The sequence below is a fragment of the Tiliqua scincoides genome, chromosome 5 (assembly GCF_035046505.1).
Source record: "Tiliqua scincoides isolate rTilSci1 chromosome 5, rTilSci1.hap2, whole genome shotgun sequence".
Classification (NCBI taxonomy): Eukaryota; Metazoa; Chordata; class Lepidosauria; order Squamata; family Scincidae; genus Tiliqua; species Tiliqua scincoides.
Window position 1 is genome coordinate 46,319,056 of NC_089825.1, and position 19,430 is coordinate 46,338,485.

Below are 19,430 nucleotides of genomic sequence, written 5' to 3' on the forward strand. Positions count from 1 at the left end.
GAGGGATCAGGATCTGAAGATCAGCATAGGCTCTGCTCTGACATGAGCCAAGGGCAGGTAAAAAGAATGCAGTCCTGAGAGAGATCTTGGGGTGGTGGTGTACAGCTTGATGAAAGTGTCAACCCGATGTGCGGCAGCAGTAAAGAAGGCCAATTCTATGCTTGGGGTCATTAGAAAAGGTATTGAGAACAAAACGGCTAATATTATAATGCCGTTGTACAAATCTATAATAAGGCCAAACCCGGACTATTGCGTCCAGTTCTGGTTGCCACATCTCAAAAAGGACATAGTGGAAATGGAAAAGGTGCAAAAGAGAGCGACTAAGATGATTACGGGGCTGGGGCACCTTCCTTATGAGGAAAGGCTAAGGCATTTGGGCTTCTTCAGTCTAGAAAAGAGATGCCTGAGGGGGGACATGATTGAGACATACAAAATTATGCATGGGAAGGATAAAGTGGATAGAGAGATCCTCTTTACACTCTCACAGAATACCAGAACCAGGGGACATCCACTAAAATTGAGTGCTGGGAGAGTTAGAACAGACAACAGAAAATATTTCTTTATTCAGCGTGTGATTGGTCTATGGAACTCCTTGCCACAGGATGTGGTGATGGCATCTGACCTGGACGCCTTTAAAAGGGGATTGGACAAGTTTCTGGAGGAAAAATCCATTATGGGTTACAAGCCATGATGTGTATGTGCAACCTCCTGATTTTAGAAATGGGCTATGTCAGAATGCCAATGCAAGGGAGGGCACCAGGATGCAGGTCTCTTATTATCTGGTGTGCTCCCTGGGGCATTTGGTGGGCCGCTGTGAGATACAGGAAGCTGGACTAGATGGGCCTATGGCCTGATCCAGTGGGGCTGTTCTTATGCTCTTATGCAGTGGATATACAGTATATGACTGGGTGATCCATTGAGGTTATGCAAGGAGAAGAGATGCAAAATCTCTATGGGGGCCATCGGTTTTCTTTCCCTAGTGACTGATTCATTGTGTAGTTTTTGTGGATGGAGCAGCATTCTTGGTTTGAAAAATAAGTAACCACATTTATTGAATGGTAGCTTTCTGTAGAAGTTACTGGAGTTGGTAGATGTTTTCACTGTTATAGTACAAGAAGGCCTGTAGAATCCATTGATAGATTCTAAATGAATATAAAACATTGAGAAAACCTACCACTGTGGAGGGTGGAGAGGGTTTATATAGGGAGAGGGTTTATATAGGGTAAGCATTGTGATGATGACAGAGATGATGATGCTTTACAAAGAATGAGAGGCTAGTTCCCTGCCCTGAGAGGTTCTATAATCTACTGCAATAGTTCCCAAACTGTGAGCCATCCCTTCCCAGGGATCCACGGAAACCAGCCAGGGGAACTGTGGAATCCTCGAAAAAACTCAGTACCCTATACAATGTATAGAATTGTAGTCCTAATGGGGAGCCGTAGTCAATGGCCCAGTAGGTCAAGAGGGCCGCCAGTCAAAAACATTTGGGAACCACTGATCTACTGAGATAAACTGAGCCAGAAAAATTTTCAGTTCCAATGGCATCATACACATGCACTGGTAGCCCTGGGAAATGTAACTTTCCCAAAGCTACCAATGCCCTTCAGCATAAAACAATAATGAAACAATTGTACCTCTTTTCCAGCATTAGTCCCACAAAGCTCAGATAAAGGCAGATTACTTTTGCATAGTTAATTACTCTAGAAATGTTGGCATAACTATATGGGTTTATCTACACAACAGATGGTGGCAATATTTTCTATTCTTTAGACAACTTTCTGGGTTGTTATTTTTAGTCAACAACAACATTTCCATCTTTGGAGTAGTGTAAAAATCAATGTCTTCAGCCATGAAAGGGGATGTGGGAGTGTTACATATGATGTGAACTTGAGTTTTTGTCAGTTTCAGTATAAATTGGGATTATCTGAGTTTCCTCCTTGTGATAGAAAGAAATTTATTTTTTTTAAAGTCCTCTCCCCTTAAATACTGTGGACAAATTCATTTACCTCTGTGTCAAGGCTTCATTAAAGAACTGCAAAAGCCTATGCAAGGAATAGAAGACTCTCATAAGACTTTTCTTCCAGGAAAATTACGCTGAACTCATTTTAGTATACAGTATGTGAAATGTAAGTGGATCCCTAAAGGTTATTTTCGCCCTTCTCAAACCTACATTGCAGTAATGAGTAAACTGTTGTTTCAGGTTTTAGGGCAATGGTGTTTTTAAATATGAAAGTATATTAATATAAAATAATGCAATACCATCATGAACATTGGAACAAAATCTCAGTGATGTAATGTATACAATATGTTCGCTTTTAGCTGCTTACCTATACTTACACATACTTTCTTTGATGTGACATTCGTGTCCCAGTTTGGTAAAATTTTCACAGATTTCAGGCACATATATTCTCACAAGACTGTTGAGGGGTGTATTTGGGTGTACACACACCACATATATAAATTTGCATAGATTTCAGGCAATAAAAATGTGGCCTATCCCCATCTCAAATTTGGCAACCTTTCTCTGTCAATTGAGTTTCTATTCCCAAACTCCACTAAAACACCCTGAAAAATCCAGTATGTGTTCAGGTCAATACTAGTATGGGCTGTGCCAATGCTAAGATACTATTGGAGAGTAAAAGAAGCATTATACAGGTTGAGTCTCATTATTTTGAGACCCAGAACTCAGGTGGATGGCAAAAAACTAAAGCAAATCAATTTAAAAAACAAAGTCCTGTGACCTTTGTTATGTTAAGACAGAGTCATTAGGCAGACAATCCATTCATCAGTCTCTCTCCAGGTCAGCCAGGGACCCCTCCCTTCACCTAGAGCAAAGTGATCTTTTTTTTCAAGTGGTTGGGGGGGAACGGAGGGGTCGCTTTGCCTTGGAGTGAGAATCAGCCTGCTGCTCTCTCTCTTGCATTAACAAGACTATTGTTAAACAGCCATTTTCCTTTTATTTAAAGGGTCCTTCTTATCAAGTTGAGACAGAAAAATCTGTGGCTAATTAGATTATAACTGCAATCCTTTGCATGACTCTCTCTAAAATAGTAAGAACAGAAGTTTTTAAAACTGTGATTTTAAAGAGGTGCATTTTTCCCCTTCTCCAGGGATCAGCACATTCCTTCTCATTTGCAGGGGCCATTCGTGTTGAGTCAAATCCGTGTATAAAAAATCCGCGTATAACAAGGTTGCACCTGTACTTAAATTAGCTAAAAAGTGAATTTTCCTTTCTAGTATTGTGATATAACACAATGAAGCAGTACATTTCAAGACAATACACATACATATGTTAAATCTTTGTTTATAAATAATTGGTGTAGTTGTATCATACCTTGGCATTTCAAGAGAGGTACAGTTCTGCAGCTATATCAATCAATTAAAGAGAAATGGTTTGCTCTTTTGGCATCAGTGTAGTTTGGTGCTCTTCAGCATATGCTTGTCCAGCAACTGCCAATGTTTCATTAACATTTGACACATTAATTTGTTCTGCTGGTAAGGATGTTGACATTACATACCATGTTGCATGCCAAGCTTGTGTTTCCAGTTTGAAAGAACAGGAGAGGGGAATATCAGCCCAATCCTATGCATGTCTACTCAGAAGTCAGTCCCATTTGAGTCAATGGGGCTTACTCCCAGGAAAGTGTGGATAGGATTGGGCTGTCCATCACCAGAATTCTGTAGGCATGCAAAATGCAACTCTCTACGTTTTTTTCAATGCCAGCATCAGCTGCTTGGGAGACCTGACCAAAATCCTGAACTAGGCCTCCACAGTGCCCCCTACTGTATATTGGGTGCTACCACTACCAGCCAGGTTAACCCAACCAGCTGACTCTCTTATAAGGGCCCATTGGCCACTGTCCAGACTCCAACTCTTTGACATCACCCCTGTTTCTTTGCACAATCAGTTAACCTTTTCTAGTCAAGACGCCATACAGCTCTTCTAACTGAATCATCTGCTGCTAAGCAAAATAAGATGCAACTGCTGTTATACAAGTTTCAGAACTATTAAAACATCAACATTATTTAGATATCACTACAACAGTCTATAATGGGGGTGGCCAAACCACAGCTTGTGAGCCACACGTGACTCTTTGACATACAATGTGCAGCTTGTGGAAATATGTTGGCTGAGCTCCTTTTTGCATCACAATTAATATGAAAGGTAAATAAAAAAATGTATGCTTCTTAAAAAATTTCATGCTTCATAGTTATTTACCAGGTATAAATGGAGAGTAAGTTTAAGGATCATGGTGAACAAATATATTTAAGAATTTAAATGCTTCTTATATATTGCGGCTCTCAAACATCTGGAGTTTAACGCATGTGGCTCTTACGTTAAACAAATTTGGCCATCCCTGGTCTCTGTGGATATTTCAAGAACCCTTTATCTAAAACATTACTAAAAGGAGTCTGCTCAGTCTTTTCCTAAAACTATAAAGTGCACAGATTTCCCAGCCTTTCTACAACTGAGCTGGTTTATGAGCTCCAAAGTATATTCATAACACGTACCCGTACTCTGCTTTACTGTCACTGAAATTCATTGTCTGCTCAAGCCGCAGTGAGGTATGGTGAACAGATGTCTGGTACCCCTTTAAATACTTTTAAATTCCCTGATTCCCCTCTCATGCACACCATTTACAGTATAACAACAACAACAACACCAACAACAGCAGCTAGGTATTTATGTACTGTCTTTCTGGTCATCAGATTACTCCTCTGACTTTATTCAAGGCGGTTTACATAGGCAGGCGTTTCTAAATCCCTCAAGGAGATTTTTACAATCATAGAGGTTCTCCCTTTCAAGAACCAACAACATTTCAGAATGGATCTTCCTGGTTTGGTCTCACTTCTGGCCTCCAGTTCTCCCATGCAGGCTGACAAGCAGCTCCATCACTCACATGGAGGGCAGCCAAGACGATTCCTGCTTACACCAAGAGCAGGTGGAATCACTCAGCTCGGCTTGTCAGCTGCTTCAAGTTCTCGCCATTCTCAGCCATTCAGGGAGCTGCCCATGTCCTTGAACTGGTGACCTTCTGATGTTATCTTCGGGCTAACGGAGGCTCTACCCTCTAGACCAGACCTCCAGTATTCCTACATTACTCTCTGATTCCATTTTTACAATGGAATCTTAAGCATATTCACTCAGAAGTAAATAGCATTGTGTTAAATGGCACTTATTCCCTAATAAGTTTGTAATATGTACATGTTGGGGTCAATACATGCCATATTTGATTTAGTGGGTTGTGGAATTTAGGGAACTAAATTGCAGCAAACGATGGTCTCTGTTGTGCCAGAACAAAAAGATGTGTCTGCTGGTAGATGTTAAGGAAGTGCTTTAAGACATTGACTTCTCACTGTCTCATTTCATTTATATAATGATAAATTGCCACTCAATAAATGGATGTCTGTATTTATCTACAAATTCTGGATTTCAAGTTCCCAAGGAAAGGAGCTGTTTATTGCTGTAGCAAAACCACTAAGAAAGTAGCTTTTTGTGCCTGTTGTCATTCAATCATGTTTCAAAGATGGAGTAATTAAGAAGACGTTATCAGCAGTGTTGGGAATTGTGGCAGTTTATAGAGAAGGGAGAACTGTTGTTCTTTCAGATGGACTACTGCATCAGCGGCTTGGATTTACAATATTCAGTCGTGCAACATCCCTTCCTGCTGCCTTCCCTTGATGAGCTGTCTCCAGAATTTATGCACTGATATAGTCATCAGTCTGCCACATCAGACACCAAGCTAAATTTCAAACTAGTCCTTCTCCAATAGAAATCTCAGGAAAGCAAAGACACCTCCGTATCCCTGGAAACCTCTGAAATTAATTGTTGCTAGCAGCCAGATATTGCAGCAAAACTATACAGACTTTAATTGATCAGCTGCAAATAATGCTGGGTGAAAGTGATATGTATATGCTTCTTTCCTCTCTTTCCAACAAAATGCAAGAGGTAAGATATTTGTCCTGACACATTGGAAAGAAAAAAGGTGATTCTTGTTAGAGACAAAGTTGAATGTAGAATGTCCTCTGCCCAGTACCAAAGGAGAACACTTGTAACTCAGTTGACCCAACAGTTTCTGACAAGAACGACACTTGTATGCATTGATAGGCCATGGGATGACCCAATAAAAAGTGGTAGGCCCAGGACTGAGAGGTGGAGAGTGGAGTGGGCCAGGAGAGGTACTAGCCTTGGTGCGTTTTTATAAGGTGTGCCTGGCCTGAAAGAATGGGAGAGGGAATCCACAGAGAGGGGTGAGTGGCTCAGGCCTTTCTCCCACAGAACCAGAATGGGGGAAACGGGTCCATGAACACTTTGCTGTCACGGAAGCTCACCCAACTCTGGAAATGGCAAGACATAAGGGAATCCAAAACTTAGCAAGTATCTGGGCAGACTGAGAAGAAGCTTCATTGACCCATTGGCAAAGAATTGACCCTTCTGCCTATCAAGAAGCCCTTTCCTAATTAACTCATCTCCATCTGCTTGTAATCCTCAGTGGGTGCCTCTATATCACAGAATGCATCCAGTAGCATCCCCAGAAACAAATATGATGTATGGCACATGAGGTTTGGAGATTTTTGCTGCTTCTCTGCTATTCTTACATATGCAGTTTAATTCACGTTTTTATTATTTTACTGTAGTTTAGCAGATGGGTAGCCCAATCCACGCTGGAACAGGAAGGCTAGCTGGCCTGCCCCGTATCCAGGGGTTGGGGCTGCCTGTGGCTCAGCCCAGGGCAAGGGGAATTCATCCCTCTTACCCCGGGTAATGCCGCAGCAGCCCCACCTAAAGAGGTGGCACAGATCCAAGAAGCCTAGAGCTGTGCCAGGTCACCCAGGAGTAGGATTCCCAAGTGTCGGATCCTGGCCCCACCTCCCACTCGGCCCCAATTTAGATTGCAACTAAATCTAACTAAATCACCGTAGTCATATGCCACATCATATGAAGACTTCCTTGTTATACACCCTGAGTCTCAAGGACAGACATTTTAAGACAATATTCTGTTCTCAAATATTATTGTTTTATTAATTGTTTAAAAATTCAGTTTTTTTAATAAAGGAAGAAGTGCCACACATGAAAGTTCGTCTTTGTGCCTAGAAAAGTAAACCAACTGCCATGCTTACTTGTGCTGCTTAGGAATGAGATCTTTGTAGGACAAATAGGCGACATCAATGTAAGATGGCAATGAATGAGATGACTTAAGTTGACTATTATAAACATTACATGACTTCGCTTGGGTGTTTACCAGTATACATGCATTTGTTTGTCAGGAGCAGGAAGCTCAATGTGACATGTGTTAGGAACTAGCATAGACACTCTTTTTAGGATGGCAGGACTGGCACTGCCCTGAAGCACCAGGAAGCCATTGTTTCATGTGATGGCTTCTAGAAAGTATGTCTTTTCCTGCCTTTAGCTGCCATTTCTGCTTAAAGACTACATATAGTGGTGTTTCCTTTCGACTTCTCACATAATCTGTGAACATTGAAGACTGAAACTCAGTGTGATGCTATGTTTTGATATTATTGAGAGACAGGATGGTGTAGTGGTTCGGAAGCTGGATAGAACTGGAAGAGCCGGGGGGAGAACAAGGAGAAGGTGTGACGGGGGAGGGAGTAGGATGGGAGGTAGTGGTGATGGTGGCAGGCCGTACCACCTATCCTGACCTCCCTCCCAGCCTGAGAGTCCTGACACTGATGTCCTCAAGAGCGGGTACAGATCTGAGGTGACCCATTGGGGCTGCCTGGGTTTTACCTGAGAGAAGGGAGCATAAGCTCCCTTACCCCAAGTAGACCACATGCTGCTTCCCAGCCCCACTGAATGTAGCAGTAGCCATTTTGGCACCGCTGTAGCCCTGGGCGCTGGGAAGCATAGGATTGGGCCCTACATTCCACTGGATTCAGTAGAACTTACTTCTGAGTAAACATGCATAGGGAAGCCCTGTAAACTGATTATATGATAACTGGTTTCAAATATCTGTTTTCCAGAAGAAGGAAAGGACTTGCACTTTGTAGCTCCTGTGGGTAGGATTAGAAATACGTTACCTTCCAACTCAAATATTCTACGTATCTATAAGGATTTACTTTCCTTCAGTGGTGCTCCGAAATCATTTGTCTGAGATGGGTTGCCTGCCTTATATGAATGATATATAAAACTTATGGTAAGTTTTAGATGAGGTGATTCAAATAAATGTGTAATTGGAGTAAATATTATGATGGAAATTATATGTGTTTCTAGGGTGCTGTGTTAACTCCAACAATGGATCACACAATGTCCATGCAGCCAGCGAGTATGATGGGCCCCTTGACACAACAGATGAACCACCTTTCCTTGGGCACAACAGGAACGGTAAGTGGACAGAAAGTGCTATGCGTTCCTTTTATTATTTTCTGGAGTCTCTTGGTTGTCTTTCGGTCAGTCAATTTAGTTTACGTTCCAGTCTTTATTATTAGAATATTGCTGGAGAGAATCTTCTTTTTCTGTATCAATTTATAGTTTTTTTTTAAAATCCCAACATCAGATTATATCCTTAGTATAGGGCAACCCAATTCACAGCTTCATGAGCTCTGGCGCTGCAGCCCCAGTGTCAGTGCTGGTTGTCACAAACATGCCGTAAGGCACATTTGCAGTGGCACCGGTGGGAAGGCCTGAGCTGCCCCACTGACACTGCAGCAGAAGCCCTGGCTGCCAGTGGAGCAGAGTAGCACAGGGATTTGGGGAGGGGGCTGGAGGGAGGCGTTCCTGGGTGGGGGGAGGGCAAGGGAAGGTGGACAAATATCTCCTTCCCCCGAGGAGACCTTCAACTTGCTCGGATCTGGCACAGGATTCAGTGGTAGCCATTTAGTGCTGCTGCTCCTGTGCTGGATAGTTTTGGGCCCTTTGTTATGACTAAGCTGCACTGAACTCAGTGACTAAATAAATTTGAGATGCAATCCGTCATTGATTTGATGGGTTGATTTGAACCAAATCATCAAATCATGAGTGAAACGAGCCCATTTAGGTGCAGTTAGATGTGATGGGAAATCTGTGCAATTAAGCTCTTCCTGTGTAGGTGTTTAACAACAACTGTTCAGGGAGGGCAAATGATATCAGGACCATGATATTGAGGAGAGGGGGTTCACCCTTTTTTCTCTATACAGCATTTTCCTGATTAAAATTATCCTGAAACTACTGTTATCTTCAAGGAAAAAAACTTTCAGGGTCCCATGATGCTGAAGCATTTTTCAGTATTTGGTCATTAATGGCTTTTAGCCTGGGAAAATTTTTTCCAAGATATCATTCATAGGTTGCACTAATAAAAGACTATAATATAGTAACTCTGGAAAGGAAAGGAGATTGCTAGAGGACAGATGAGACCCATAAGCACATGAGTCCCTATTTACATTTATCATTGTAACATATGACTCCACACTCACTAAATGATCAGGACTTAGAATACATGCAGCTTGCCTCCAGTCAGAATCAGATGCAGTCGTGTGTCAGTGCAACCCAGGCTAGAATGGCAACTGTGATTGCAGATGGGCAAGTGGTGCAGATGGGCATTGGTACTTGGGTCCTGGAGCTAGAGCAATGTTCTACATGGTCCCCATCACATCTCCCTTCTAGTGGCACATGAGGAACTACCACAACTACCAGTACTGAAGGTTCAGGGTTTATGTCTGTTGGACGTGGGCCTTTGGCCACTGCTCAACATGATTGACTCCAATGGCAAGCTGAGATAGTGCACACTTACGCTGTGCCACTGCTACAGAACACACACTCTAAATGAATTTTAAATACATCCTCTGTTGTAATAATTAAATAAATAGAAAATAAGTACAGTCAGCCTGCATCTTATACAAGGGTTACATTCCACAGTCAGCACCTAAAGCTAAAATCGCGTAGTCTGAAAATTACCTTGAAAATTCACTACATCCAAAAATTACATACTGTCTCTTTAAAAATGACAGGCTGTCAACACTTGGGAACTGAGACCAACTGAGGGAATAGCAGATTTACTCCAATCTTAATCTCACTCCAGGGCATGTATTTAGTACATGGAATGGTGGGCAAAACAGCCTGCAATATTTAAATTGCTATTTTTTCTGTTTTGTTTTATTTTTTGTTCACTGAGCACATGTGGTTGAATGGCACATACAAGTAAAGTGCATTTAAGATGAGGGCTGAATGTGTAGAATGCATTTGTTGACTTAATATCATCTCTTTCCTGCCTACAAAATGTGATTCAAAATACATACATTCATAGGCAAAAATGTCTGTCTTTCTGTCTGTCTGTCTAAATCAGGGGTGCTCACACTTTTTTGGCTCGAGAGCTACTTTGAAACCCAGTAAGGCCTGGAGATCTACCAGAGTTTTTTTTACAATGTTCGCACCATCATAACATATAACATTTATGTGTACAATGTATGTTGGTGTACCTTGAGCCCCACTGAGTATAACAGGACTTACTCCTGAGTAGACATGCCTAGGATTAGGCTGTGAGGCTGCAATCCTAGCCACACTTACCTGGGAGTAAGCCCCATTGAGTACAATGGGCCTTACTCCCGGCGTTTCCTCCCAGAGGCACCTGAAGGGGGGGTCGGCACTCCGCGATCTACTCATTTTGCTTCGCGATCTACTAGTAAATCGCGATCCACCTATTGAGCACCCCTGGTCTAAATCCTCCAGATAAAACTACAGTACTCTGAACAGGAAGGTGTATGTCTGTCTATCTCAGTGATTTTCAACCTTTTCCATCTCACGGCACACTGACAAGGCAATAAAATGGTCAAGGCACACCACCAGGTTTTTGACAATTGACAAGGCACACCATGCTGCCAGTGGGGGCTCACATCTCCCATTGGCCTTATTAATAAATGACCTTCCCCCAAATTCCTGTGGCACACCTGTGGACCACTTGCGGCACACCAGTGTGCCATGGCACAGTGGTTGAAAATGGCTGGTCTATCTAGCTAGCTATCTGCTAAGTAAACAACAATAGTCTCAGAATACATAATATGAGGAACTGTGAAGACCATTTGACATATCTACTATGTGAAGGTGCAGATATGTTTATATGTATACACACCCCAGACAAATATTTATCTATATAAATCTTGCTTACACACACGCACATTTCAATCAAAGGTCAGTATTTGTTGCACACAGTGCATTAAATTATTCCTTTGATAAGTTGCTGTGTAAATGTTTATGGTGGCATTAAATTCCAGACCCCAAGTCATCTTGTTTGTTTGCTTGCTTGCTTGCTTGCTTGCTTGCTACTGCAGTGGTAGTATTATTTTTCATATGTGAGAAAAATATTGACATTCAGACATTTTATTTGTTTTGGTAGTTCCTGATATTCTTTAAATGCTTCAAGTCAAGAAACATAGGAAACAGAAATGGGTTTTGAATATTTCCCTTTATCTTTCTTTCTGTTTGGTTTATGGACCTGAAAGAAGTTAAAATGGCCAGTAACCATTTATAACATACACTGGAAATCTGAGAGTTTACTAACTAGAGAGGTTGCTGTTTGGAAAAAGAAATTACCAAGTTATAAAATTGTGTGTGTGCATGTTTAATCATTATATCTGTCAACAAATGTGTTTTAGCCAATGAACTGATTGCAAAAGTTATGGGGGGGGGGAAATGTGTGGTGAATGGGGTCATTGCTCTTGATATTTGCTCTTTGGTATAGTATGCAATTAAATGTGAGGTAGAAGATACTTGATTAGAAACTCTGGCAGTTAAAATTGAAAAAAATAAAATAATAATAATAGCCGTTATGAAACCTCTTGGATCTGATTGGCTCTGCAGTGTTGGGGAAGAGGAGTTAATCCTTCAACCAAGGTTTCAAAGTTTGGCCTGAAAGAGATACAGGTATATTATGCGCAGATGTAATTTTTCCACGTGGGGCAAACAGCAGCTGGGGAAAGGATATTTAATTGGAAAAATGCCAAGAAAAGGGTTAAACCCTCTTCCCCTAGCATCCAAATCAGATTTGGGTTTCATGGTTGCCTAATCATAGATCTCATGCATAATATAATATAATATAATATACAGTATTTATATACCGCCTTTCTTGGTCTTTATTCAAGACTTTATTCAAGGCGGTTTACATAGGCAGGCTATTTAAATCCACGCAGGGATTTTTACAAATTGAAAGAAGGTTCTTTCTTTCAAGAACCACTACATTCAAGGTGTTACACTTCAATCTGGTTTAATATTCTGGCCTCCATCCTCCCACGCTCTGAGCAGATGGAACAGCTCAGCTGCAGCTTGCCAGTTGCTTCAAGGTCGCACGGTGCCAGTGGCCTCGAACTGGCGACCTTGTGGATGTTAATCTTCAGGCAAATGGAGGCTCTACCCTCTAGACCAGACCTCCTGCCTAGACCAGACCTTGATGCATCACGTCAAATGTGACCTGTAGACATGTTGATGAAAGCTTTTGTATAACTGGTAGTCTAAGCCAGAGCTCAGCAAACTTTTTCCATGTAAGGGTCATACATCGAGTCTTTCAGCACTAGGAACGAATGTGCATTCAATGTACACGTGCAAACGTCCTGCTTAGGCCATAGAGCTAAAAAAAAAAAAAGAGATGGACATGGCTGGAGAAACGCTTGCCCAGATAGTGAATGATGACAAAGAAAGCTTCCACCTTTGGTCTGGTTACACTGTAAGCCGTACAGAGAGATAATTTTTTAGGACCACTGTGGGCCAGGTGATTGTATCTTTTTGGGTTCACAGTCCTGATAATTTTGGCTGATGGGCCAACTCTGGCCCGTGAGCCATGGGTAGTCTATCCCTGGTCAAAGTCTTCAGAGTCCCTCTAACTTGCAGCATTGTGAAGTGATGTGCATCAATCTAATGGGCAGCCCAATCCTAACCTGTGTTGGAACAGGCGGGCCAACTGGCCTGCACTGTATTCAGGGCAGGTGAGGAGGTGGCTGTGGGACAACTCATAGTAAGGGGATATTTTCCCCCTTATCCCTTGTTGCACACTAACCAGCCCCTGTGGGGCTACTTAGATCTGCGCCAGAGAAATCGTTTGTGAAAATCCAAGCTACCCGGTGTAATACAGGGCTGGCTGGGAGGGGGTTGAGATCCAGCCTAAGTTGCCAAGGCCAGTCCCACCCCCCTCCCAGGCCTGGAACACCCACCGGCCCCCCTGTCCAAAAACACCCCCGTTCCACCCTCCCACCACCCTCTCCGACTCCCACACTGGCCTCCTTTGTCTGGTGCTTACTTCCTCCTTCTGCCAGTGAATCTGGTTCTGGGAAGCCGGCGCATGTCCTTGCTTTACAGCACGTTCGTAACACTTGTAGGCCGGCACAGGGGACTTGCACCAGCCTAACCTCTGGTTAGGATTGCACTCTCAAGTAGTTTTCTGTCTTGTCAAATGAGCCAAAGCATGAAACTGCTCTGCTATTCATGCCACTGATGAATCCTAGAAGCTTCTTATATGACTTTAACTTACCCTGTCACAAGAACAACCAAAATCATATGCCAGTCCTCTGGATCCCTTGCAATTTGTGCTAAACTGGGCCTGAAAGTTTGACCTGTCACCAAATTTGTCTAGCTAAACATGTTCAGGTGAATTTGGAGATTTCTGCCAGAGGGAGGGAGCAGAGAGGGAGGGAGGGAGGCCAAAAACTCCTTTTTGGAGCCATTTTCGGAGCCATTTTCAGAGCTGCTGCAGCCACACAACCGGGCAGCTCAGGATTATGCTCTTAGTTCTGAATTGTTCAATTATATTTGATGGCCCATATCCACATGTGGCATATTTTCGGTGACTTGAGCCTTCTGTATTTAACACAATTTTGATTGAACTAATTCTGAACTTGTTAAATAAGTGTTTATGACATCAGTATTTTGAAGTTCTTAAAGAAACAGGTTTAAAGCAAGGCATTTTCCCTTTTCTGTTTGGTCATTAGAAATCACTATTGCCAAAGCCAAACACTCACAGTTTTTTCTCTTTATGAAATCCTGAGTCAAAGGAAAGAAGATTCCCCAGTAGGCAAAAGTGTTTGATTTACATTTTCATATACAGAACTAACAGAACTTGTTCTTGTAATAAGTTGTGACCTTTTCTGGAACATATTGTGATCTTTCACACATTCCAAGGAATTGGTGGTCCTGTGGTCTCTTCGGTAAAGTTTAAGTACATTTGTCTTTGACAAATCTGCTTATCTGAGAATATTTTGAGACAGTGAATGCAGTTTTAGATGAAGTTTTTAAGATCATGCAAGCTGCAAGTATTCATAAACAAGAGCAAAAATAAATCTCAGCCTACAGAGACTGACACAAGCCTCCAGCCTGCTTCCTCTCTGAGGCTTTCTTCGACCCGCCTGGGCCGACACAAACTGCAAAGGTAGGCGGGGAGGAGGCAGGTGTTCCTGGGTGGGGGAGGGCAGGTGGTGGGCAGCCCCAGGGGCAGGCAGGCGAGGAGAGGGAAGCGGGGCCAGATCCCAACCTCCGTTCCCGAGGAGAACGAAGCAGCTTCAAGTTGCTCCGCTCTCCTCGGACTTGTCCCACCTCCAGAGGTGGCGCAAGTCCAAGGAGACCCGTAGGGGCCAGTGGCCCTTACCCAGGGGTAAGGGGAAAAGTTTCCCCTTGCCTCTGGCTAAACTGCTTCTGGCCACTATCCTGCGCTGGATACAGCGCAAGCCTCTTGGCTTGCCTGTTCCAGCGCAGGATAGGATTGCACCCTAAGTTATGTTTCTGTGTGTATGCAAACACATCCTATAGATGACTTAAGATTGCTTTTTGCTCATTCATGAATGTTTGCAGCTTGTCTAATTTAATATTTAAGCAGACACAGTTAAATCATAGCACTGACCTTTGCCGTTTATAAGTGAAAAGTTCTATAACTACTTTAGCATGAGAATGTCACACTCCTCTGGACACCAAATAAAGCCTCTTTGGTATCTGTTTTTCGCCATAACCTTGGAGTATTTTCTTTGTAAATACTGCAGCTTCTGCAGAGTCTGCAGCTTCGACTGAGTGCTGCTGTCCAATAAAAAGCAGCATGGAATAATTCTCAACCTTTAAATAACGAAAACTCTCAGTGAGTTTTATGAGCCTTTTTTGGCTATGGTCTTTAGGAATGTGTCAGGATTTTGGGACCTTATGGAAGCTTTCTCAGCAGAACCACATTCTTTCTTGATAGGTCTACAGGGAAGTAATGGACTCCTTCCCTCGTTATCTTTTCCAATCAGGCTGTAGTTTTCATGAACAGTTTTGGATTGATTATTGTGAACCCGTTTCCACTTAATTCATTCATTAGAAGTCCTGGTCTGGTCTGCAGAGGTGAATTTTTTCAGGACACTGCAATCCAAACAAGTCTAGGTAGATGAGAAAAAAAAAAACACCTCAACAGGATCGTGTTTAAAGGCATGAATAATAAATTTTCACTGTGCACATACTTATAATGTCCTTTAAAAATCTGCAAGACAGTGCTATAAAGGACCGTTGGCTACCATTCAACAAGCTGTTGTATACAAACAAGCCAGAAAGTAATCAACTATTCTGCATCATTAGTATCCACTGCATTCTGTCCCAGATTAATTTAAAAGCTTGCAATATGCAAAGTACTTTTATTAAGAGGCTTTCATACATTCACTTCCTTTGACAAACCATTTTGTTAATCAGCATAGCATATGCTTGAGCCCAAAAAAACTGCCCTCCTCAGGGTTTCCTAGCAAGCAGTTTGGCTGGGAGTATAGGAACAAACATGGGGGTTAAGCTGCTGATGTTTGACAGAATGCTGCTTATTTAAAAATGCAGGCTTGCAAACTTTTTTTTTTTTTTTTAACAGTCTATCTGCAAAAACTAACATTCACCTGGCATGGGGTTCTCTGTCACATGTACAAGTGAACCCACAGGAGTGTGCAGCCTTGCTCCACTAGAGCAAATGGAGACTTGACTGTCCTAATTCATATACTGGCAGCCCTTAAGGGCAAGTTGCAGCATTGCAAAATCTGTGGTTCGAATGAAAGAAGGCGATTTTGTGAATTCACATAAAACTTTCTTTCCAAAGAAACTCCAAATGAACAGTTGAAATTGTACTTGACACTGTGCACTGTAGTTATTTCCTGAGATGTGTAACTACCTTCCACCAGGGGCTAGCCATAGGGGGAAATTGGCTTCATTAGGGGAAGGAGGTTGCAGTAAGCACATCAGCATTAAATAGTCAACAATGGGGGATACACTCTAACCACTTTCAGCGCAATTCTAAATATGAATTAGGCTGGCGTAAGTCCCTTGTGCCCTCCTAGGAGGGTTGCAAACTTGCCGTAAAGCATGTTTGCACCTCCTCTAGAGCAAGCCTCCAGAGGTGTGATGGCACATGGAGGCTGCATCCAGCCTCTGTGGCGGCTTGCGGAGCAAGCCTTGCATCGACTGAACTCGGCTGACGCAAGGCTCTGGGGTGGGCAGGGAGGAGGCAGGGAGGAGGAGGCAGGGAGGTGTTCCGGGGTGGGGGGAGATCGAGTGGAGGGCAGTCCCAGGAGCGGGCAGGCAAGAAGTGGAAGGCGAGGCTGGGATCTGGCTGTTATACCGGTTTCCAATCCCAGATCCCGAGCAACGTGGAACAGCTTCAAGCCGCTCCACTCTCCTCAGACTTGCGCCACCTCAGGAGGTGGCACAAGTCCAAGGAGACCCGTAGAGGTCGCAGTGGCTCACCCAGAGGTAACGAGAAATGTTTCCCCTTACTTTCGACTGAGCCGCTGTGGAGCCCTATCTTGCACTGGATACAGTGCAAGCCTCCTGGCTTGCCTGATTCAGCGCACGATAGGATTGCACCATTTGGCAGGCTATCAACAACAAAAGATGGGCAAGCATAAATAAAGGCTAAGAGCACATGCTCATCTCCTACAGTGATGCTGTGATGGCCCAAAGGTTGGGGGGGGGGGTCAGACTCAGTAGTCATTTTGGAGATTTAAATGTAAAGCTGAAACAGTATTCTCAAGTCCAGCTCTCTAGATTGTATCATTATTTCATTTCCTTTTGTAGTTATTCTTTGAAAGTTGGTATAGGGGATGGCTAAGACTTGTTGGAATTTGAATGCAATGCTACCTGCATGACTTTGGAGGGCATTGTACTGTCCAGTCACCGGAGACCATCTTCCTGTCCTCATCTGATTCTTGCAGGAAATACAGTCTTTAACACTGTTTCCTTCCTCCCCTCCTTATCACACTCTGTTCTTTCCAGTTCATTCAGGAAAAGGATGTGCTCTGCCAGAGCTCCATGTCCACCAGGCCCATCCTCATCAGACTTCCACACAAAGGGGACAGCTGTAGGGTTCCCTATTCAAAATACTAGGGTGCCTGATCCAATTAGAAGATGCATGTACAGGTTGAGCCTACTTCTGTGGATTTTCTGTCCTTGGATTTGGCTCAACCTGAACCCTCTGAAGGCAACTAGAGCTCTGCTCGAATCACGTTTGGAGGGCTTTCTGAAGGCCGCAAAGGTTGCGCACATCTGCCTGTGGCCTCTGCGGGCTTCAGAATGCCTCCTAGAAGCAAAAAAAACACAAAACTTCCAGTTTTCGGTCAAGAACCAGAAGTGACATTTTTAATGCCTTTAAAAGGCATAAAAGAATGTGCGCAGCCTCTGTGGGCTTCAGAAAGCCCTCTGGAGGCAACTAGGGCAGAGCAGAGCTCTGGTTGCCTTCAAAAGGTTTAAAGGGGTCAAAATTTCAGATTTCATTATCTGCAATTTTTGGTATCCACAGGGGGGTCCAAGAATGGATCATTCACGGATACCGAGGCCCCACCTGTATACAACTATGAACTAGGAGTAAAGTATTTCTTTTGAAACCTTAACCAAGCCTCCGCTCATGTATGTTTTATTGATAGCGACTAGTCTGGGATATTTTATCATAGGAAGGGGGTGCTTTTGCTAGGACTTCTGTAGCTCAAATCTCACCTTTGCCATGAATTTTAGTGGGGTTGCCTTAGGCAAGTTGCTTCCTCTCAACCTCAGCTCCTAGCTGCATTCCAAAGGCAATAGTACTTACTCACCTTGTAGCAATGCATCCCAAACCTACCTGGCTCGTGATGCCCTTTGCACTGCAGACAGTGCCCAGAACCCAGAAGTGAGTGATAATGACATGAAGCACAATGATGTCACCAGCACTGACTTCCTGGTTTGGCGACCAGAAGCAAGCCTGCAGACAGCAGTAAGAGGGTCAGAGCAGGCGGAAGGGCCTTTCCAAGCACACACATATGCAGCAGTTCTGCCTGCTGCCCTGAGCCTCCCACCGCTTTTGCAGGCTTGCAGTGGAGCCTTGCTGCTGGGCAGCAGGCATCTGGCAGCGCACCAGTGAGTGCCATGTGACACCACAGAGCATACATACTCCAGAGATACACACTATGTAACCTTGGTCTTACAGGGTTGTTGGAAGGATTGTGTCAAGAGATTTGTGAACCGCTTCATTCAGAAAGCACTTCATTCATAATTACAATACCTTGCCAGGAGGGGTGAAGAAGAAGCCACATTTGAACTGGGGGAGAGAGGGAACGTCTTCCCGTTGAAGCATTTTCCAAGCTCTCTCTTCTCATTCCTCCATAAAAGAGAAATGAAGGGAAGAGTATAGATATTATGAGCTTAAGCCCTGTCATTTCCTGTTACACATCAGGTGCTTGTAAATGACATTTGGGATATTTTCTGTATAAATACAGCCCTTGTCTGTATTTATAGTGTATAGTGTTGCTGTTAAACTTCTGCCTTGTCTAGCTGGAAGAGTCAGTTGGTTTATATCATCCACGCTAAAGGAGAAGGGGGGAGAGAGAGAAAGAAGCATTAGTCCCTGTTTAATAATAAATGGATCCTGAAATTGCTCCATCATCAGGCTGTCACTCATAAGGTGTCTTAAAGCACCTTTGATCTGGCATCACTTTTGTGGTTTAATAAAAGTTGTGACTGACGGCATGAATTGGATACAATATAAAACCTCTCTTTGAAAAATAAAACCGAATAGCCTGATCAGAGTTCTCCGGATCTGTTGCTCAGCTCCTTTCACTTTGCAATGGCACTTTTTGGAGCCATCAAAGCAGTACTCTGGCATCTGAGCAGAAGAAGTTATTTGCTGTTATAATATTTTCCCTTTGGTGAGGTTTACTCTTGAAGAAAGCTTTATTGTCAACATGCTGTCACTTCTATTTCCAAGGAGTGTTTGAGATAACCTTTTCTTCCTGCTCACATCCTCCCGTACTATTGCCACGTTCGTGAATTTCTGCTGATTATTCTCCCCCTTTTCAGAATTGTGTCGGTAAAATCCCATTTCAGTAAGGGCAAAGAGGTGCACAGATTCAAGGCTACAAAAACTTTACTTGCAATGGTAATGTGGATATATGAATCATGCTTTCAATATTCAGCAAGTTCCAGCAAGCAAAGATCTAAAACAGCTTTAGTTGGTCTCGCTGTGGTAACTTTCTAGTTCAGTGTAACCGGA

At 43.1% G+C, this 19,430-nt stretch overlaps 1 protein-coding gene across 4 annotated transcripts in view; it reads left to right on the forward strand.

Moving 5' to 3' along the window:
* The window catches only part of RBMS3 (RNA binding motif single stranded interacting protein 3), an 851,530-nt gene that overhangs the window by 792,613 nt on the left and 39,487 nt on the right, over positions 1-19,430 (forward strand). For 3 of the 4 annotated variants that reach the window (XM_066631436.1, XM_066631435.1, XM_066631438.1), the window contains one exon: positions 8,234-8,344. The exons of the other annotated variant lie outside the window; for it this stretch is intronic. In XM_066631436.1, the coding sequence (XP_066487533.1) occupies positions 8,234-8,344 (111 nt within the window). The remainder of the gene's footprint in view (positions 1-8,233; positions 8,345-19,430) is intronic. 4 annotated transcript variants of the gene reach the window in all.